The sequence below is a fragment of the Haliaeetus albicilla genome, chromosome 26 (assembly GCF_947461875.1).
Source record: "Haliaeetus albicilla chromosome 26, bHalAlb1.1, whole genome shotgun sequence".
NCBI lineage: Eukaryota > Metazoa > Chordata > Aves > Accipitriformes > Accipitridae > Haliaeetus > Haliaeetus albicilla.
Genome location: NC_091508.1, coordinates 20,002,752 through 20,023,936, shown reverse-complemented (window position 1 = coordinate 20,023,936; position 21,185 = coordinate 20,002,752). Strand labels below are relative to the sequence as shown.

Sequence of the window (21,185 nt, the reverse complement as noted above, 5' to 3'; positions counted from 1 at the left end):
TGCACCGGTTTGCCCAAATGTTTGCAATTTATTTTAAACAAGCACATTAGTTTACAATTTAGTACAAAACAGTCACTTTTCCTTCCTAGAGAGGTATGAGACTGAGTAAAAAAACCAAACCAACCAAAACATAATAGACTTGAAATGTCAAGTTATTGAATTAAAATAAATAAAACATTTAAATTACTGAAATGGTACATTCACTATTTTTAACACCTCATATGCAATGCACAGACCTAGACAATACACCTTGGACCTCTTGCTAAGATGGTAGTTCCCATCCAGTTCTGAGCAGGAACAGCAGGATGGATACACTGCTGGAAATTAAAAATTAAGAGTTTTCAGGAATAACTTCATTAGCTTTCTTTAGCACTTGCAGCTTCCTTTCTCTTCTGGCACATTCCACAGTACTCTTATTTTCTATGCAGGTTTAATATTTCCTCTTTAAAAACATCCAAAGAGCAAAGAAGCCTCCATGAATTACAAAGGGCCAAGAAATCCTTCTCGGAAATGACTGCCACTAGTCCACATATGAAAGTGGCATTGAAGAAACTTCTGTGGTACAACACATTACACAAATAAAACCTCCAGGACTGAGGAGATAGTGGTTTGAGGCAGTTTTGAAAAGGAAACACTTTCTTGTAACTCACCCACTGATAATGCACCATGGCAAAGCAGCATCACACATTCACCAGCAGACATAATACAACTTTACAGTCAGAGTACATAAAAGGATGTAATTTGTAATTATAAAGATAGAAGATAAGAACAAGTAAACCAAGATTTACACAACTGAATTCAAAGTCAAGAAAACTTTTCCAGGTGAGGTCACTACTAGCAGTTAAAGTGAAAGCCTTGGCCAGTTAACTGGTAACAGAGTTAGAGCACCAACATGGGTAATCAACATCCTAATTTCATGCTTTTACACTCTTAAGAAAAAAAAAAGAACACAGGAGGTTTGAGTACCATTTGGTTTTGTCATGTTTCCAGCAGGGTCACAGCAACATGAAAGTTAATGGTGTGTAGCAAAAAACGCCCTTATTCCAAAACCACATTTGCTGCTGTTTTAATGGCAAAATCATCCCTACAAACCTTCAAAGCCTTTCGTTTCCATATGCAGATGAAAATAAGTAGAATGAGTCAACGCTAACAAACTCAGATCTATATATTTGGTAGAGTTCTAAACAACAGCAGTAATGACCGATTTTCAACTTCAAAATGTGCAACAATACTGACAGCAGGAAATTCAATAGTCCCACAGAAACTGGCCAAACTTTTCAGATCCAATACTTGCTATGCTGCAGTTTTGGGTTTTTTTGGTGTTTGGGTGGGGTTTTTTGAGAAGCTAAATGTCCTTGCTTCTCAGCTGATATCAACATCTCCCCAGATTAGGTCACTTAAATGTCCAATTTTTCTTCCTGGGACCTCTCACTGGATTCCAGCACAAAGCAAGTGGCACAATGAGCCAGCCTGGACAACCTTCCACCACTGGTTCACTATCTTTCTAGTTACTCACGAGTTGTTTTAATATTCAAGCCCAGGTGCTACAAAGGTAATTATAGGACTCTTATAAATTCCTGAAGAAGAGGGAGACACACGATGGCTCCTTGAGCCAGAACTCCTGAACAGTGAGGGTCCTTAAAAAGCACAGACTGACTTAACGTCACAGACGTAATGTCAAAATTAGAGAAAAGTTTTCAGGTCAGACCATAGGCAGAAGCAGCTGCCCACAGGTGCTCCCAGCAGCTCTCAGCTCCTCGGAGGCAGCATATGGCAGAAGGCAGGAGCTGGCACCCAGCTTCGCCGAGAGAGCGTGGAGTCAAGTTTCTCACATTGGAGCAAGAGCCATCGGGTGCATACAATAAACAGTGAAGATGGTTTAAGAAAGCCTGAAAATGCGCCTCTTTCTGTATGTCACACCAACAGTGTCATGTGAATGGAGATTTTTTTTTTCCTCTGACACATTTACAATAACCACAGAAGGTTATTACTTTGTGTATGTTATTCTGATAAACTTAAGGAACAAGGGACAATAAATCTTTGAAGCCCAATTTTGCTATTCTAATTGGAAGCTGTAGAAACTCGTGTCAGAAATGTTCAGTTTTGTGAACAAACAAGATTTGATTACAAAAAAATATCCCTGTTGAGTTTTCGTGCTTTTAGACCATTCTTGTTGCTAGGCTTTAATACTTTTTATCCTAGAGCTTATGATGGAAATAGGAGGACGACACACTAACAGTGTAAATACAATGAATTGGCCAGGGACTATTTTTTCCTTCACGTGTAGCAGAAGAGCTAGCAAACGTTCAATTAAATTAAAAGTTGCAAATGTAGAATTGAAAGGAAAAGCCTTTTTATATAACATAATTAATCTGTAGAACTCACTGCCACAAGAAAACATTGAGGCCAAAACCTATTAGGATTAACTAAAGATTAGGTAATGGATAACTAGAACATGCTCAATTACATTGGATAGGATTATAAACTTCACTATCCAGGACGTGAATTATCCCCCACAGCTAGGATCAGAAAGAAACTCCTATTCCACATGGTAATTTTATAACTGTTTTCATGGTTTCTTCTAATTGCTGCCAGCCAGGACCCCAGGCAACCAGACAGACCTGTAAAGGCAACTGCCATATTCCCAATCACTGCCACATCCCAGGATGGAGCAGCTCTCAGACTTAACCATTAGTTAAACGCTTCTTGACCCAAACAGAGGAGTACTCCAGCAGAAGGGCAAGAGAAATGGGCTGTTCTTCTAAGTACTGTACAGACAACTTTACAGCTAGCAGGTGATACTCTCTGTGAACTCAGAACTGGAAATACCAGGTGAAGTGTTTACCCCACCTTACAAGGAGAAAATTACTAAATTGTAATGGAGTTATTCAACATCGTAAGAAACTTAGTATTTCCAGATCTGTAAATTTGTTCTGGCATGCTGATGCAAATCTCACTGTCCTTCATTGAAAACACTGTTCCCCTTTATTAGAGTTCATCAGAATTGGCTTCTATCTGGATAACACAATAATTACTCAGCTACTTTTCTGGTTCATAAATGAGTGAGGTGAGTTATCTAATGCTCCATTAACACATCCAATAGAGGAGCAAGTAATGCACTGGGTCCAAGGCTGTCCCTGCTTACATCTAAACTCAATTAAAATGGATGACAGAATTAGCAAGTGGAATCAGGCTGCTTACTGAGATACAAACTGCCACAAAACTCTCACCCTAGCAGAAACACACACATCCTTGGCTGGAATGCACACGAGAATGGAAGACTTATTTGAACGTGTAATGCTTTCTACTTTAAATATGCAGTGTAAATAATATTTCGGGAAGTCACATAGGTTTAGAATGGATTTAATCAGAATAGAACTCTTGTTTCCTGAAAAAAAATCAGAATTCTTGCTTCTCCAAATGAAGCAGCCAAGGTAACAGCATAACTGTTCAGTACTCTGGTAGGCAAAATCAGCTCTGGATACATTAAAAAAACCACCTGACGAAGTACACAAAACAATATCCAATTTCCTTCTAAAACCAGGCACAGTTGATTGCATAATGCAATGTTTACTCTGAAAATGAGTAAAGGATGTAGGTGGTAAGTCATGGAAAAATCTTAACTGAAAAATGCAATGCTTCCTTCAGTGGACATTTTATGATAGCACTGTGTGCCTCAGTTAAAGATTAGGGTTCTTACAGCGAGCTCCATATATTAAGCTAGAACACTTGTGAAATGACTTGGGGAGAAAGGGTTTTGAAACATGGAATACTGTATATAAAATCCCTGATCATAAATATTAAAGCTGTATCTGGTACTGAACAGCCATGTACAATGAAAACTTTGTTTCCGATTTAAACTTCTATACAGATGAACGATAATACTTCACTCTCCACCGTTTAGATCTCATTCGGAAAAAAAAGTACATTATCATTAAAAATAAGGATGATGCTACATACAGTATGACACACAGACTCATGTCTATGTTTGAAAATCCAATCCCTAAGAAAGACACGGCCTGCTTCGTCTCTTTAAGGTTAGCTGATCCAACTGCACTTTTACCACTATCTTTGACAGGTCCATGGTTTGCTATTAGCTTATCTAACACCTTAGATTCTGAATCGAGTATGTTTTCTTTATCCTGGATTTTATTTTCTTTGTTTCCACTTGGTTTCTTCAGTAGGCTTTTGTCTTTCAACTCCCTTGTATCTCCCTGTTCAGTTTCGCTGGAGTCAGTCTGGCTTTCAGTGTATTTATATAGAATATTTTCAGTGTTATAGTGACACTTCATGAATTGTAGAACTTGGGCTTCATTCCAGCTGTGTAATCCTTTAATTTCTTCATGACATGCAGGACAAATGTCTGGAGTTGGCCACTGAACTTTGGGAAATTTTGGATCTTCAGTCAAATCACCTAATTGGGAGGAGAAAAAACGTAAAACTATCAGAATTGAATGAACTAGGGAAGCTGAACCATCAGACGTTTCACTGGAAACCACAGAGAATATTTTCCACTCATAAATAGTGAGGTTGGCAAAAAAAGCATAGCCCAATAACGTTTGTATTAAACTGAAAACAATCATGAACAAATTTGGAAATTCATAGGTTTCCTTATGGATGCATCAATTATGTTCCAAAGTGTTGCTTCCTCTTTCAAAACACAAACACTAAATAATAATTATTTTCCTTTTCTCTCAGTAAAAGCTGTAGCATTCAAATTCTAATACAAGATACTACAATTGCTATGCTTTTAGAAGGCATGAAAACACCACCATCTGGGCCTTTCAGGGGTTAACTTGAATTATGGTTCAAAACAAACTGCTCTTTTGCACTCAATACTCTTTAATCCTGAAGCTTGGTTTGCAGCAAGCAGTTTCAAGGCCAAAGACTTGCGGATATTTTCATGTTTCTATATTGTGAACCATTCTATCCTAAGCTTGCTTTTTCATAGCTTGCATTGTTACTATAGCAAACTATTTTCAGTACTTTAAAAACTATTATCATATTTAAGATGTATTTTTCAGCTTGCTTTTTAGCATTTAAACATATAATGCTGTCTTGAACTAGATCCAATTTTAACATTTTAGTTGCTCATAGCTCTGGCCACTTTTCTGTCTTGATGGCAGAGCTGAACACTGTAGCTAGTGTTGCACTTTGTTCTAAAAAAAATATTTTTAAAATGTGGATGGAGATAATTTTTAGAACAAAAACCTGTACCTGGTAAAAAAGCTAATTTATTTATCTGATTGTTATTAGTACACTAACACTTAAATTATTTCAGAAATAAATATAGATTCTTTTTTATTGTTATTTTTATAATTTTTAAAGGCAGGAAACTTCCCCATGATTTTGAGCAAAATATTGTTTAGGGATTCAGAGAAAGCTTAAAATATTTGTCTCCTTGATGCCTGCAAGTATGAGAGCAAGTTTGCATTTCAGATATCTTTAAATAAGTATTACTCAGTAATCAAATTGTTTCAGTAGAGAAAGTAGAAACAAAATGTCTTATGGTAAGATTACAAACAGAACACTTGCTGTACTTCATGTTTTCCTGCCAAAAAGAAGAACGCTATAAATTCTGTACATTCTAAAGCAACAGGAAAGAATTAAATAGGGCAGAGCCATATACAACAATCTCATGACCTGCACTTGAAGGCTGTGCCAAGGTGTTTTCATTGACCAGTCAAACATCATTTCTCATTGAAAGCTATATATATTTCCAGAAATACAGATGCAGCTTTTAGGAATTAAAATAAGTCACTGTCCCAAAGAGAAATTTTAGTAAACTTAAAAAGCATAATTTAATATTATTAGTTATTCCAGTACGTTTATACTTCTTACTAAAAGGGTATTTTAGCCGGCTGTTGCATCATCTAAATCAATATCCATGCGAGTTTTCCAATAACTTAATGTTCTAAATAAGTGTATTGCTCCACTACTTAGCAACTTCAAGTTACCATGATGACTTTTTTTCTGTATTCAACCTGGCAATAGTAACAAACATTAGGGGGATGTTTTTATTTAATACCTCATCATTTACTTTTCTCCTTGGAGAAAGGAGACAAACTGTTTATGCTCACAAGAGTATTTAATACTTCATAAATCTTGGGAATTCAGCATAACCATAATATAAACACAATATACCATATTTAAATTGTAACTAATGCTACATTACACAGATCCATAACAGCAGACAGGGATTAAGTGTAAAGAGAAACCAATTTTCTTTAGTGCTTTAGTTACTTGATATTCCCATAACAGAACGGATTAAATACAACCAGTATTTTAACGGTACTTTTAGTCTAACTGAAAACATGGCAATCTAGCAGGGGGACAGATTTTCTTCACACAGTAATTTTATTTTATTCAGTTGCTGATCTGCTAATAGTTTAGGCTCTTTTATCCTGAGAAAGTCTCCTGTTCAATTATCATCATTTTCTATACAGCATCTCTCCAGAACAAAACGAAGACAGGTTTTAACATCTATTTAAACTGTTACAGAAAGAAATTTAATTATTTTTTATCCACTGATAAGTAGCTGAACTGTATGCTCCTTTTTGAAAAGGCTTGATTTGTACTCCAGAAATATCCTCTCATCAAGCAACAGGTAAAATCTCAGAAGAAACAGTATCTTTGAGAATGATGTTTTTTCATTATATATGATAAGAGATAACTATGTTACCGGAGGATAGCATATCTCAAGTATATATTTCTCACTCATGCAAAGTTTAGCATGTTGGTCTTAAGAGTTATAGTTGATTGGGATGCTCTAGGTTTTGCTCTATACACAAGTACCCTTTCTTGTACACCAATGTAAATGTGGAGTTAGTCTTTTGAAGTCAGCATTTAATAAAGGAAAGTCAAACTGGAACAACTGTTACTGTTGCTTCTAAATTCTTGTTACAGAGCCTCATTTGCACATCCCTTTGTTCAAATACAAACCACATTGTATAAAATGCCACAGCCTTGGCTTTCAGACACAGCTACCTCTGGTGGGTTTTCCTAAGCAAGGTCTTCCATACCTGCGAGCCTGTTATTCACTACGTTGTGTTTCTCCCAGAGCCAGAGAACAGCCTTGTCTAACGTTTTAACGGAATCCATGGACTCTTTAGCCATTTCTTCAAAATGCTGAGCACAAGCCTTGCATCCAAAAAAGTGGTGAATGTATCTCCGCATGATCTGAAGTACTATTTGGGGATTGTCTTCAAGACCTAGGAAGACAGACGATAGATGCATTCAGCATCATCTGGACAAACACAGCTTGAACATCAGCACTTTAATGTACATAAAAGTGAACTATGGGAAAAGGAAAGGAAATGTTGCTACCTTCTTGTTCCATGTAAATTTATACCTCCACTTTAAAGATAAGAAACTAGCCACTTTTGTAATTTAAAGATATCCATAACACATGTGCCATCATACAGAACCTATACCTCAGTAAGTCACAAAGATATTAGAGGGATTAAAAGCTTCACACAGTTCTTAGAAGAAATACCCCTCCCCCACAAAATACACATAAGATATTGTCACTAAGTGGTTGAGGTGAGACATTTAGAAACCAAATTATTTGGCAATAAATAATGTAGAGTTTAAACTGATCTCAAACAGCATGTTTCAAAACATACTGTTTTGAAAGGTTATCTGGGATATCAGACACAACTACAAGGGAATTCTTTCAAACACACTAAGGTTCAAAAAATGCTAGGTGAGCCCTAGTGTTATTAAAAATGCAAAGTAGCTATTTATACCAATACATACTAACACATTTAGTCTACACAATTGCGTTCAAAGTTACCCTGGACAACACATTAAAATAAGAGTTAAAGGTCAAGTGTTCTTTACAGTGAAATTTCTCCTTTCAAAGAGTATCTTACAAGTTGAGAGGTGGAACAAACTTAGCTAAATGAAAATCAGACATTAAAAATTTTTCCAGAAGCCCATTATCAGAGTACATCTTGAAATTGTTAAAACATGCGAAGTCCACGCTGTCTATACTTCCCACAATTCTTCTGGAAGTAGAGCCTTTCTCCAATATCTTGCCCAATAACTAAATGAATATTTATGTTAAGTATTCACCATTACATTTATGCTCAGGCACTAAAGTTATGGTGACCTTGCTACTGAAAAACCAAGGGTCAAAACCCCTCTGGTAAGTATTTCACAAGGTGCCTGTGATATCTGTTTGTTACTCCGTAACTCCGAGGTATTACAGAATACCAGAATCTCATTACAGTTATTAATTCCACAGCTTTTTTGGCAGGCACTGAATGCACACACATAACAGCTACTTAGCGACTTTTGAACTTTCAAGAGTAAATCAGGAATTCCTCCTAAAATAAATACAAAACACATTATTCTTTCTATAACATTCACACTTGTACACTAAAGATAATGTGAAAGAATTATTATTTTATTGAGAAGGAAGCTAAGGTCTTTACAGATTGAGAACTTTGTCCTGGGCCTTTATTGAGACAGCAGGTAGTCCCTACATCTATAAGTGGCTTGAAAACCTGATATAATTTGTTGAAATCCTAATGGTTTCATTTCAGTCTCACAGATTTTCTGATTCATGCTTAATTGACCTAGTAAATTATGCCCAAATGTATTTACAAATGTACTATACATTATCACGAACACACACTTGTCAAATGAAACACATTTTATGATGCAGATTGATCAAATTACCAATGCCTGCAGTTGAACACCTCTATCAAGAGTAATTTACAATGCAGGTTTTGTAGGTTCTGTAGTAAAGGGTTACGGTGCTTTGTTCACGGTCCTATTCCGTAGTGAGTAACAAACAGTTTGGTAGCACATATGCCCTCTGTACATGTGTTGTTTTTTGGAAAAAAAAAATCCTCAACAAAACCTATTCAAAACTATCAGAGTACTTATCTGTTATGTATAAGAAATGCATTTAGACTGTCACAAACACCTTTATTTAGAACAACAACGCTACATTCTTAAACATGGCAACAAAAAAGTCTTTAAAGCCAAAAAGAAATCATAAAAAGCAAACAATCTCTACTCAGACATTCAATATCTGTGATTGAATAGGCATGTATAAATAAAAGCTATGAGATTAAAGCAGATTAAATTACCGTATTAAAAGAAAGGCTGAAAAATAATTTTGGAAAGTTGAAATGAATTTCAGGCAAAACAGTTTTACCCTGTATACTAAAATATATATTTAGAAAAAAACAACAGCAAACACAACAAAAGTAACTACTAGCAAATAATCTCTTTATGGAGGAACAGAGATTCATACACAAATTTAATTATATCTGCTCTCCTGTGTAATGTTACGCTCTTGAAAATTCATTTTGTGGTGAGGTCTTTCAAATTCAGTAACAGATTAAAAAGAATCCAGATTTTTTTTTTTATAAAATCCACAAGCCTGTCTTATTCATGCCAATAGATCCTATTACCTAAAGACACATTTCATATAATTAAGTGTGCTCAGGACTAGATTTCTATAATGATTTTATACATCCTTGGATGTGAGCAGTTCTGTTCAGAGTTCCTTTGGATTCCCTTATGCTGATCCCACTGCAGGTTCAAATTACACCGTTCAACAATAAAATGTGTCAAATATAAACCAATAAAAACATTATATCAAGAAAGCCATAGCAAGTTCACACTGACTGCCAGACTCTGCAAGCAGAGGAAACTATCAAGAAAAATACAGCTGCTTTAAAAAGAAAACAAACAATTGCAAAATGGCTCATTTTGTTTGTTTTTCTTTTATCAGCCCAGAGATGAATCTTCTATTAACATCTGCCATGTATCATCGTGTAATCCTCCTTTTCTCTTTCCTCCCAAACTACTGCAATTCAGGGTAACCCTAATCTTTAAAATGGACAAGAACCATAAAACCCTACCTGTGGTGGGAAGGATTAGGGAGTACATCATGCTTTTTAGTAGATGGGATTTAAACAAGCAATAAGGAGAGGAAAACCTCCCAAGACATAATCCGACAGTCTCAGACTGACCCAATTCTTTCGCCATAAGAAGTGATCATCACATATCTGTCCCGATTTAAATCGATGGTTAAGTGTGCCAAAGAGTTTTCAGGTTCTACAATGTATTTTTAACTTCAGACTAACTGAAGCTCATGCTTGAAACATGGGAGCAATTTAAGACGCAATTTTGTATAGTTAAATATTAAGAACATTTTTACATTTAATTAGAACACCTTTTGGCAATTGGGACAAAAGGGGAAATCTAACTTATCCATGATCCTGTTGAACAGCTAATTTATCATCCAGTACAAAAAACCCCAAACTCACCAGGCAGAGCACAGTACTAAATTAAAGGGATTCAACCTACTGTCCCATGAATAACAAACAAAACAAGACAAAATGAAGAGAGAAACAAAAAATCAACAACAGGATGATTAGCTATTAAAAAAAAAAAATCCCTATTCTGCAGGAGATTCTGTGTTTAGAATTGAGAGGTTTTCACTGTGATTGCAAGTAATGCTGGACAAATGCATGTATCCATAATTTGAAATAATAATTTTTTTTTTTAAACATACAATCAGCAACTGACAAATTGCAAATTTCTGAGTTTTATGATCTAGTAACAGTCCATCTAGCATTCTTATATTCCTTCAAAGAGACATTAACAAGGCTTTAAATGAAAACTAAATAGAACTATAACCAAACAAAGCACTGTCCTGGCAAGAATAAAAACGTATGAAGGCCAATATTTTACCATTAGTAATTCTATTTCCATTGTGCGAGGAAAATAGATTATATATCCAGCATGTTTCTTAAATGGGAATCATCACCAGAATATTAACACTCTGCTTCACAAGATGCTGCAAGTCTAAAAATCAGCAATTTTACAGAGTGCTTGCAAAGTAGTATATCACTGCACAGACTAACGGACGCTAGGTACATTCAGCTGAAAAAAAAAACCCAAACAGTCACAGCATTCAGTATTTAAGAAATAATATTACAGAAGGATTGGCTAATGGTTGTACATCTTTTATAGCTACTAAACTGCACGGTTAAATCTCATTCTTCTCAAATTAAATTAGTAGTGTAACCTTAGGTAACCTGAACAATGTTCATCCCTTTTCAGGTAGTTCAAAATGTCTTTGTTTGAAATTCTCTCCTTTTTCTGCTTTATTGCTCACATCTTTAGGGCCACATACTTTATTTACCACATTTCTAAGCAAGGACAAACTGACACGCTTTCTTTCAAAGCCTCCCCGCTGCAGTAAAGCTATGCTCTGACCTCTGCTGGTGCAAACCTGAAAGCTAAGCCTTGAAAGCCAATGTCCTCCACCAATGTGTTGTTAGTTGAGTATTTACACGCAAAAAAAAAAATTTGCTCTAATCCATTACTTATTCTACTGTGTAGCAGAACTGCTGTACATATTTGTCTCATCCTTCAAGTGTCTCGCATAACTGCTGCTTACCTGTATTTATCAAAGCTTTTGGTCGCAGTGCAGCTTGAACAGTTAGGGTATGAAACAGCTTCCAAAGGGAACAGGTATAACCTCTCAGCTCTGGTCTGCTGCCCTGACATCCGACCCACTGAACTTTCTTAGTGAGAAATATCCCAGAAATCTGGGGGGGGGAGGAGGGGAAAAAAAAATAGTATTTAAGATATACACATCTCCGGGACTTAAATTCACTACTGAACATAACAGCAGTCACAGTTGATTCTACCTTGAAATTGAGGTGATCCAAGGAAAGAATAGTAAATGACTCTCTCTGCACTTCTGCTAATGAGTTCATGCTTAAGGCAAACAAATTTTAAACTGAGATACTCTGATGCACCATTGTAAAACTCATCCCTCTGGCAAACACATTACATGATATACAATGTACAGTCACTGGTGTCAAACCTACTAAAATGCACATCACAAATGTCTAATTAGTCTGACAGAATACATTAAGTAGCTTAACTTGTGAAGTTTTTTTTAAGCACAGTGTGAACACAACACGCACACACAAATATTACTGTAAACTCTGACCGAGCTACAGTTTCCCTGGGCACATTAAAAATTCCATATTACTCAGCAAGGTTTACATAACTTACAGTGGTAAAGTCTTACCAGGCTAAGATGTAGAATTCATCATTATTCCTTAAAACAAAACCACTACTTATTCATTATGCCTACAATCCGGTGCAAAATTTTAGTTTCTCAGACTTCTCTCTCTGCTTCCTAAAACACACAGGAGGTTTCCAAATTTCAGATAGCAATCCCATTTCACAGGAAGAAAGACTCATATTAACTTCTGTACAAAGATAGCCCTGTGATAGGGCTTTGCATTACCAAGGTGAGATGGGATTCCTAGCAAGGCCTTTACTGTGCCGGGAAATTAAAGAGTGTTTGGGGAAACTCTTCAGGAATAATATGCAATTCAGTGGGTAAATTTCCCATCACTTAAACTCTGACCTTTAAGAGAATCCTGCTGACAGCAGGCACGGCACAGCAAGCAAAGGCAACTCAAAAATATCCGCTGGGAACCTTGCATCATTTGAAGCTGACGTTAGGGAACATGTATATGTTAGCGATCGCTTGCTCATTATAAAACTGAGACAGGATTGTGTATTTCAATTCTCTCATTTCAATTCCTTCATGTGGATTTTTTTTCTGGTAATGATTTCACTTTATTTTCATTTTAACCTTCTTATAACTCCATTATGACTGAGGGACCATCAGTAAGTGATGTCTTAGATTTATATAGAATCTTATCCTTTACTAATGCTGTATTTTATGCTGGAAACTAGCAACAGCTTACCCGCATTTTGTTGTTGACCAGATCTAGGATAGCATCATAAGGGATTTTGTCTAATGGAAGGCTCACCAGCCACTCTTGCAAGGTCTCTAACAACTTTACCACAGGCTGTCGGCCAGGAAAAAGCTGTGGGAAAAAAACAAGAAAGAAAATACCCATATTTTACCACATTTTAAAGCACAAATCTCATTAGCAGCAAGACACTTTTATCTTTACCTAAATGTGCTTTACCTGTCTTTAAAATGCTTCAGATTTTCTTTTGTTATGAGCAAATTAATTACTTGGCTTTTTATTGAAAGCAGAACATCTCACACTAATTTTTGCTTACAAAATTTAACAAGTTGCATGCACAAAATATTAACCAGTAGAATGAAGCTACCCAAGAGTAGGCAGAAACGCTACAGAACAACTTTTGACAGATTATGTAGAACTTTGCATTAAGGTAATTCAGCTCAGTGTATAGCTCAGAACGGAGCATAAGACCTAAGTGAATCAGAGAGGCTGAAATCCTTCTCACTCTTAGAAGATAATCACAAAAATGAGTTCTTATAAAATATTTGTTCAGATTTCTGTAAATGTAGATGATATTGGTTATCTAGAAGAGCATTTTCCTTTTCATATGTGTAACAGTGATTGCCAAAGTGATTTGGAAATAGTGACTTCCTTAACTTGCAACTTAAAGAAGTCAGTCTGGCAGATTAGTGCGAGGAACCGTAAATCAGAGGTAATGCCATTATTTTACACTAGAAATGGAATCTTACTTTAGTGATGGTTGTAATTACTATAGAATTAAGTAGAGTATGCATACCATCCTCTAAGTACCCTTCCAGAAGGAGCAGTATTTCAACAGATGGGGAAATAAAGTCCCTGTATCTGCTACATTAAATACAGAAAGCAATTTATGACAGAACATGCTATACATATGCCAGTCATTCTGCAGCCATTGTCCAACTATCGATAATATCTCTAATTCGTAGACCACTCACTTGATACCATGCAAATCTAATGGGCAGGAACTCCCTTTTGCTAATTGTCTGTATTGTGTCTAACAGGGGGCCATGTGCATTGTTTGGGTTCAAAGACAACTCTTAAACAGTCTAAAAAACCAGCACACCTCTGAACTACTGACTGCATACTATAATTACATTTATTCCTGTAGGAGCCCCAGAATATCACCCATTACTTTCTAAATGACAATAGTATCTCAGGTAGGTACCAGTCTCATCGAGGATTCAAAAAACAATGGACTTCTGCACTGATAGCCAAAAAAACTATTTCTGCAACAATGAAAATCCCCCAGGTAGGGAACCAGAGACCTCTGTGACTTAAGATTTATCACCATAAATGCTGTTACACAGGAGGATATTATAAAAAAATTTCCTAATGGAAACACCCGAGAATCATGAATGAGAACTACGAGGAAAGTGTTACACAACAAGAGAAAGCGAATAAAGGACAGCAGTCCCCACTTGTACAATGGCAGTCTGGAGATGAGCATGCAACTAAAAGAGAGCATTCCCCATTTATGCGCTAATAGCCAGGGAAGCAAATGACATCAGCTGGCCAGGAGCCATCAGGAAGAACAGAGGATGTTTTAGGGATAATATGATGGCAAGATTACCACCACACTTTCTTAAAGAAATGAGGCCAGCTAGAGATTTCTGACCTCTGATGGCTGCGGGGGGGTAAGAAACTGTCTGTCTGATTTTCAGATAAATCCAGATATTTGGAAATAGTTCATATAGGCCTTATTATTCCCTTAAACAGATATTGATTCACTTTCTTCAAAATAAAACAAAGTGTTAGCTGCTCAATAAGTAAATATAAAGAGATATTGGTCATTTCAGTAGGCTGACATTATGAAGTTAAATTATTTCAATTTTTTTCAAGTCATATCACATTTTATTACATATATAGTCCCTTCACTCAATTGTAGCATGTAAGCATCTTTATTTTTTAAATACTCAATTATATTCAATACTACCATTATTTTGAAATACTCAGTTAAATTCAATACTTCAATTATATTCAAAATTTAGACAGAAGTTACCAATATCTCTAAACAGAACACCATTTGTCAAGCATGCACTAAAGAAATCCAAAAGTCAAGAAGGCAAAACAAAGGGTTTTTTTAATCCCACTCAGTTACAATAGCTACTTATCCTGAAAATCTGATAAATGGACTATATTCACAGTGTTTGTTCAATATGTTGCAGACTACTTAAGCTTTATTTAATTTCTAGCCCTCTGAGATTAAATTAAATGCATTTCAACCCTCTAAGTATGTCAGAATGGCATACAGTAACTCAAAAATAACATATAAAGAAACCCACAAAACTATTTTTTAAGCTACTGAGGAAGCATATACTTAAACATTCTGAAAGACATTTTGAGAGACTTATGTCACATAATAAATTTTATGTTAGAGTCACTTTATTCTTACAAATAATCAAAGACTAGAAGTGTATACCTTGGCAGAGACGGTAACAAAATCCTTGAAGGTCTTCAGCTCAGCTCCCTCAAGTGTCTTGTGCGTAGCAAGCTCTACCCTAAGCAGGTAATGCAATCCCGATTCAAGGTCAGCCATGTACAGCTTAGATCTGAAACACACATATATAATGTTATAAAGCGGCAGGTTTCTTTCGCTCATTTTCTCACCAGTCATGAAGGTAAAATTGATATATAGTAGGTGTCATTAAAACCTCAACATTTGCCACTCCACAGTGATTGCAGTATAACCTACACCACTATGGGAAGACACAGCAGTTACTTCAGGTGCTTGGTACGGTGAGTGTCAAGTTCAGTGAGTTTCACTGTATTCTCTTCAAAGAGTAATTTTGTGTCATTTTCTTCAGAGTTTAGACAAAGGAAGCATAACCACATACAAGAATTTCCTTTATATTTGACTAAACTTTTTGCCTCCCAGCCAGCTTTACCTTGTAATGAAATTATAACCCTGACATTGCCAGCAAGGAAATAGCTAGGGTAAAGAAATTATAGCTTCTCTTCAGGATTGACCACAAATAGAAAAATAACATGCTATGAAAAAAGGGAGACTTCTGTTGAACAAAAGTAGATCATACACAGAGCAGGAGTGCAAACAAGACTGAAAAAGATCAACGTTGGAAGGGACTGAATCTAGAAATCCTCTCCCAAATGCACTAGTTTTACTGTAGGTTGTTTGCATACAAGTTTAACAGTCAATTTTAATCACACCAGCTCTTAAGACAGAATTAGCTACCTTACGACAGGTACAAGTAAAACACGTAAAGCAAATCAAAGAGTTTAAGAGTTCCTTCTCATAACCAAATATCCTCCTAACAACAAAAAACACTTTACAAAGTACAAATACATCAAGTAAAAAACCCTATCTTTCAATGCTTTCAGAGTACAAGCTCTAGACAGTATGATACAGAGCAATGTAACCAAACAAACAGAAGTTCACATTGTTAAGAGAGTTAAACACTTCTTGTAAGAGTTCAGTAACATTATTATTTCTAAAAACAAATACAATTAAAAGAACAATCATTCAAGAAACTGGCTGGTCCCACCTCTTAAATAACGTGCAGGAAATAACATATTAAAATACAGAATAATCTATATTCTTAACAACTCAAACTACAGACTTACTCTGAATTTATCTCCTTAATTAATATTGTACCTGCTTATATTTAAACAAACTGCAAAATTCTGCTTCAAGTTTCTTAGATAAAGAGACATCCAAGTGAATGCATGAGGTTCCCCAAAGAATCCTATTTAGAAGATACTTGGACTTGAGATTCACATCAACAAGATTTTGTCTTGCTGGAAAGCAGCTCTATTTAGCTAAGTTGTTTTGACAACAGAATGTTTCATATAAAATATTTTATAATAGTCATTAAAAGAAGATGACACTAATAGTGTCCATGAAAGGAAAATAAGTACAAAATGAAAGCACTCAGTCCTACATCTTTTCCATCTAAAGATGCTGAGGGATTATCTCTCTGCAAAGCCTTTGCGTCCTTCTCTCAAACAGACAAAGAGGGAAAGAGGGTGAAGATAAACCTTACCGGATTTGGTATGATAAACATCTTTTACAGTGACTATAGTATTTTCTATTAGACTTGCATTTGACAAGCACTTTTTAGTGGGCACTGATTCACTATTATAGACACACAGAATTCTTGTTTTCTACAGAAACGTTATAGCTTATTATTTTACTATTTATTTTTTCAGGGACACCGATTACTTGCTGAAGTTTTCCAACAATTCAAATCAGTGATCTATATACTTCAGGTAATGGGTGATAAGTCCTTGGTATTTTTAAGTCAATTAAGCATTTAACAATACTTTTGGAGAAAAACATTAGCAGTGCAGATGTTTGCTGCTAAAAACCAAATACTGAAAGCCCCCAACAATTTCACCTCTGAATTGTTTCAAACACTGCTCACAATCATAAAGAAGTTGTAACCTTGATGCTAGAATTGAACTAATTCACAAGTGTTACCTGAATATACTGGGAAATGGATGAAGTTGAAGCAACAGCTGAAAGCTTTGCTCTCAGTTTTGATGCTATAATTTCTCCCGTATTAAGCATGAACGCCTTTAATTTTACCCAGCAGAAGAATGCAGATCATTCAGTAGTGACCAACCTATTCAATTCAAGGTGCATCACCTGGGATGGAATGAAGTACAATTTTGAACTGCCCTAGGGTTTTATAATAAATTACAGCACAGCTTTCCACATGGCAAGAAAAAACTGCAAGCAAATTTTAATAAACAAGCATTGATCTGAAAATCGAGGGTATCACTTACTTATCGAACTCTTTCCACACCTTGATTTCTGTACTCTCCTCTTTGTTTTCTTGAACAGGTAGCTGAAGTGGCAAAAGAAGTTTTTTTCTTACACCTGGCAGTGACTTTAAATACGAAGAAAAGAAAGACCGCAGAGGCTTCAAACTGCATATAAATGGACAAAGTAAAGATTACTTTTAGTCTCAGACTAAGTGACTATCCAAAGCAAATTAGTATATTTATAAATTAAAATATTCACTTTGTTTTATGTTTTTCAGTCCTAGTGCAACATGTTTATGTTTTGATACAAAGTGAAATTAAATAATGCTCAGTTTAGGAATAGTAATAATAATAATTTGGATTAGAGGTTTGACATTCCATCCAAAATTAGAAACATCATTTTCATCAAAATGTCAGTTCGCCTTACACAGGCAATGTTCACATGGAACAAGTATTTTGACTCAGAAGCAAGTTTAAGAACTTTGATGCTTCATTAATTTTTTTCACTTCTATTCCAAAGTTTTTTCTTTTCAGAAGTATCACAATAGTAGGTTAAAGCTATAAATAGGCAACAGTAGTATGCAAAAGTAATATTAGGTCTTTTATTAAAAATACAGGTAACAATATTAAATGGTTCATTAACAATCAGCTCACTGCTCTCAGCATATCAAATTCCAAACAACAAACATTGGCCTAGAACTTTTATTTCCAGTTAGAAACACTACTTCAAAACATCTACTTCACAAGTGAGTTTTGTCAGCAGTATAAACTTGTTATTGTCGTCAAACAACACAAAGGTTATAATTAGCCACCACACCATTTTGGCTAGTTTTCCCTACTAAATGATGAAGTCTAACTTCCACTGGCATAACCCACGTCTGTGTATCACAAGCATTCAAAGAGTAAACTGTATAACAAGACCACCAGATTAGTTAATAATTGCTAGAGAGCATTCAAGACAGGCAATTTTCAAACACAAAGAAATGGAACACACAACTTCAGTCAGTACAATGTATTGATTACATGCCAGGACACAATGTCATTATATACATGCAAAAGGTTATAGAATAACTTACTTTGTATGAAAGGAAGCTGTGGAAATTGTTTTTATAGCTTAACTGAACCTCCCCATATTCCTCAGAGAGATAACTACTTACATGTTAATTAATGCATGGGACCCATTTGGATGGATCAGATAGCATGAAGGGACTGAGGTAATACCAAGTTTCTCAAGAAAAGGCTTATCAAAATTCAACGCTCTCTTTACAATGATATTTTCATACTGGATCAAGTCTAAGATAACCTGGGTAATGAAAAGATGACATGAATTATACATTGTTCAAGGAATATCCAATCTTGTAGGACAAGACATATAAATAGGTGAAGTGCATCATCCTTTAAGGGTTTCATTAAGCTGTTCACCAAGGAAGTACATCTGTGAGTATTCTGTGGACACTAACAATTTCAGTTAAAGAAGATTTAGTCTTCTCTGGAAATTATTACTCCTATTGTCCATTTTTTTTTCTTGATCTATCCTGATCTTTTCCCTTTGAAGTCTAACATCTGAAGAAAACATTAGAATGAATGATAAAATGTCCTCATAAACCTCAAAATAGCCCAGAGGACATTCCACAGGCACCAACAGGTTTATGTTTCATGTTATTTATGTAAGAGTCTAAAGGCAAATTTTCAGGTAGTGAAGAAACACTGGTCCCACCACTTTACAGCATTCTGATGTCAAAGTCCATGACTTAGACGAAAACAATTAAGGGCTCCACAGGAGTTAAGGCTTTGCCTGGCAAGCCCTGCCAAATCAAGCTGTGTAGTCTGTGGTGTCACAGCACCCAGCTGTCTGTTCAGCTCTTTTTGTTTACCAGCCCCACAGCAGAGACTCCATATAGGGATAGGTGCTTATATCTCAAGAGTTCCAGTTCACAGTCCAGCATCTTAGCTCAAACCAATCTTCATTGGCTGTTTAAACCTGATGCTGGGGTTTTGCACTAGAGCAGCTGGGAATAGGCACAAATTTTTTTGCAAAGTGTAAATTACAGCAAAGGGTAGAGGAAGCAGAAGAGGGTGGTAACATCAGGATGCCTCAAAGATTTGCCAGGACTCAACTATCAGGTTCAGCCAGAGCTGCACCTACAAATATGATGATAAATATGATATGGTTCTAAGTAATGAAAACTTGTCCTTTAAACAAAAAAGCTTAAATACACTTTGCTTCCCTTTCTAAATCCTTCAAGATCCCACTGCTAAAGGCATCCTCTTTTGCCATTCTAATGGCCACACTCCTCACATCCTTCCATTAGTCTATGCTCTTATACCACCATTTCAAGTATTCCATTCTTCCCTACAAAACCTTCCATGTGTCCGACTCTTCTTACATTTCTGCTTCTCATTCTTTTACTTTTACTCCTCTCTGCCTCTTCTATATCTTTTTCCTGTTGTTAGTTTCCCAGTTTCCACTATACTTTTCCCTTTCACGTGAATATTATCTTTGCCACGTTTTCCCTCACTTTCAAATTTGTAATTTGAGACCCTTCCTTTCATCAGTGATAAACACATGGCCTCCCTTTCTTGAGCTGTTGTGACTTCTATTAGGTTTGTCCATATTGTCTTATAATGTAAACTTGAAAACAATGTTATTTTCTATTTCACTGAACTATTCTATAAAGCTAAAATGCTACATAACATCAGCAAATATTTTTTCTTCTGAAAGCAGACTCCACTTTCTGTTAACCAGATGACACTCAGTCTTTCCCTATAACAACAGGTAATAAAGCAAGTGTGATAAAAAGCTGAAGAACTTTATAATCATCACATTTCTTCTCTTCAGTAATGCCCACTTGTAGCAATACAGCAGCTTCCAGAACACAAATGTCTGGAAGCAGCCTGCTTCTCAAAGTGATTCTCACTTTTGGCAGCACACTCTCCTCCACTTATGCAACTGGGCCATCCCAGCATCAAATCTAATTAGAAACATTTCACAGACAATGGATGTTTCTACACAGATTATGCCTAGATAATTATGCAATTTATTTTCTTTACTTATCCTAGATCTTCACAGGAAGAGAAAAGTAACAGTTGTCTAAGCTAACAGCAGGCTCATTAGGTGGTGAAATGATGCCAAATCAAATATTTTATTTGGGGAGTGGGGGAAGCAAAAAACCAAAGACTTCTACTTCCTCAGTGCCTCAGAGCTGTGAAAATAATTTTATGTTATCATCTTAATTTAGAATGTAATTTCCTAAAACCTATATGTGAAGAAAGAGAACCAGAGAATTTCTATTATTATAAACAACTGAGATCACAAAAGCTGCCCAGAAGAATGAATATTATGAACAGTTCTCTAGCTGTAACAAAACAATAACATAATCTGACAATATTTTTGTTGTGGTCTTCCACATCTTGAAAGAAAAAAGAATTGTGCTAGCAATGAAATTGATAAATTAATCTTCCACTAAAACGTGAATGGAAGAAGTTAACATGACATCACATTCATCTGTAAGTATGTTCTTCTGTGTGACTAAATACAACAGCCCTATTATAATGCTTTGACTTTGTGAAATCTCAAATATGCATGACCTGCCCTTTATGACCCTTTAATTCAGTCTTATAATCAGAAATTTTCTTGTTTGGCTAAATAACATA

At 35.7% G+C, this 21,185-nt stretch overlaps 1 protein-coding gene across 2 annotated transcripts in view; it reads right to left on the bottom strand.

The window, feature by feature from the left end:
• Nucleotides 1–8: 8 nt before the first annotated feature.
• The window catches only part of QSOX2 (quiescin sulfhydryl oxidase 2), a 29,249-nt gene continuing 8,072 nt past the window's right edge, over nt 9–21,185 (bottom strand). For both annotated transcript variants that reach the window (XM_069771129.1, XM_069771130.1), the window contains exons 6-12: nt 18,689–18,834; nt 17,553–17,696; nt 15,229–15,358; nt 12,762–12,884; nt 11,429–11,579; nt 7,023–7,211; nt 9–4,414 (exon numbers count right to left, since the gene is read on the bottom strand). In XM_069771129.1, the coding sequence (XP_069627230.1) occupies nt 3,864–4,414; nt 7,023–7,211; nt 11,429–11,579; nt 12,762–12,884; nt 15,229–15,358; nt 17,553–17,696; nt 18,689–18,834 (1,434 nt within the window). In that variant the 3' untranslated portion in view covers nt 9–3,863. The remainder of the gene's footprint in view (nt 4,415–7,022; nt 7,212–11,428; nt 11,580–12,761; nt 12,885–15,228; nt 15,359–17,552; nt 17,697–18,688; nt 18,835–21,185) is intronic.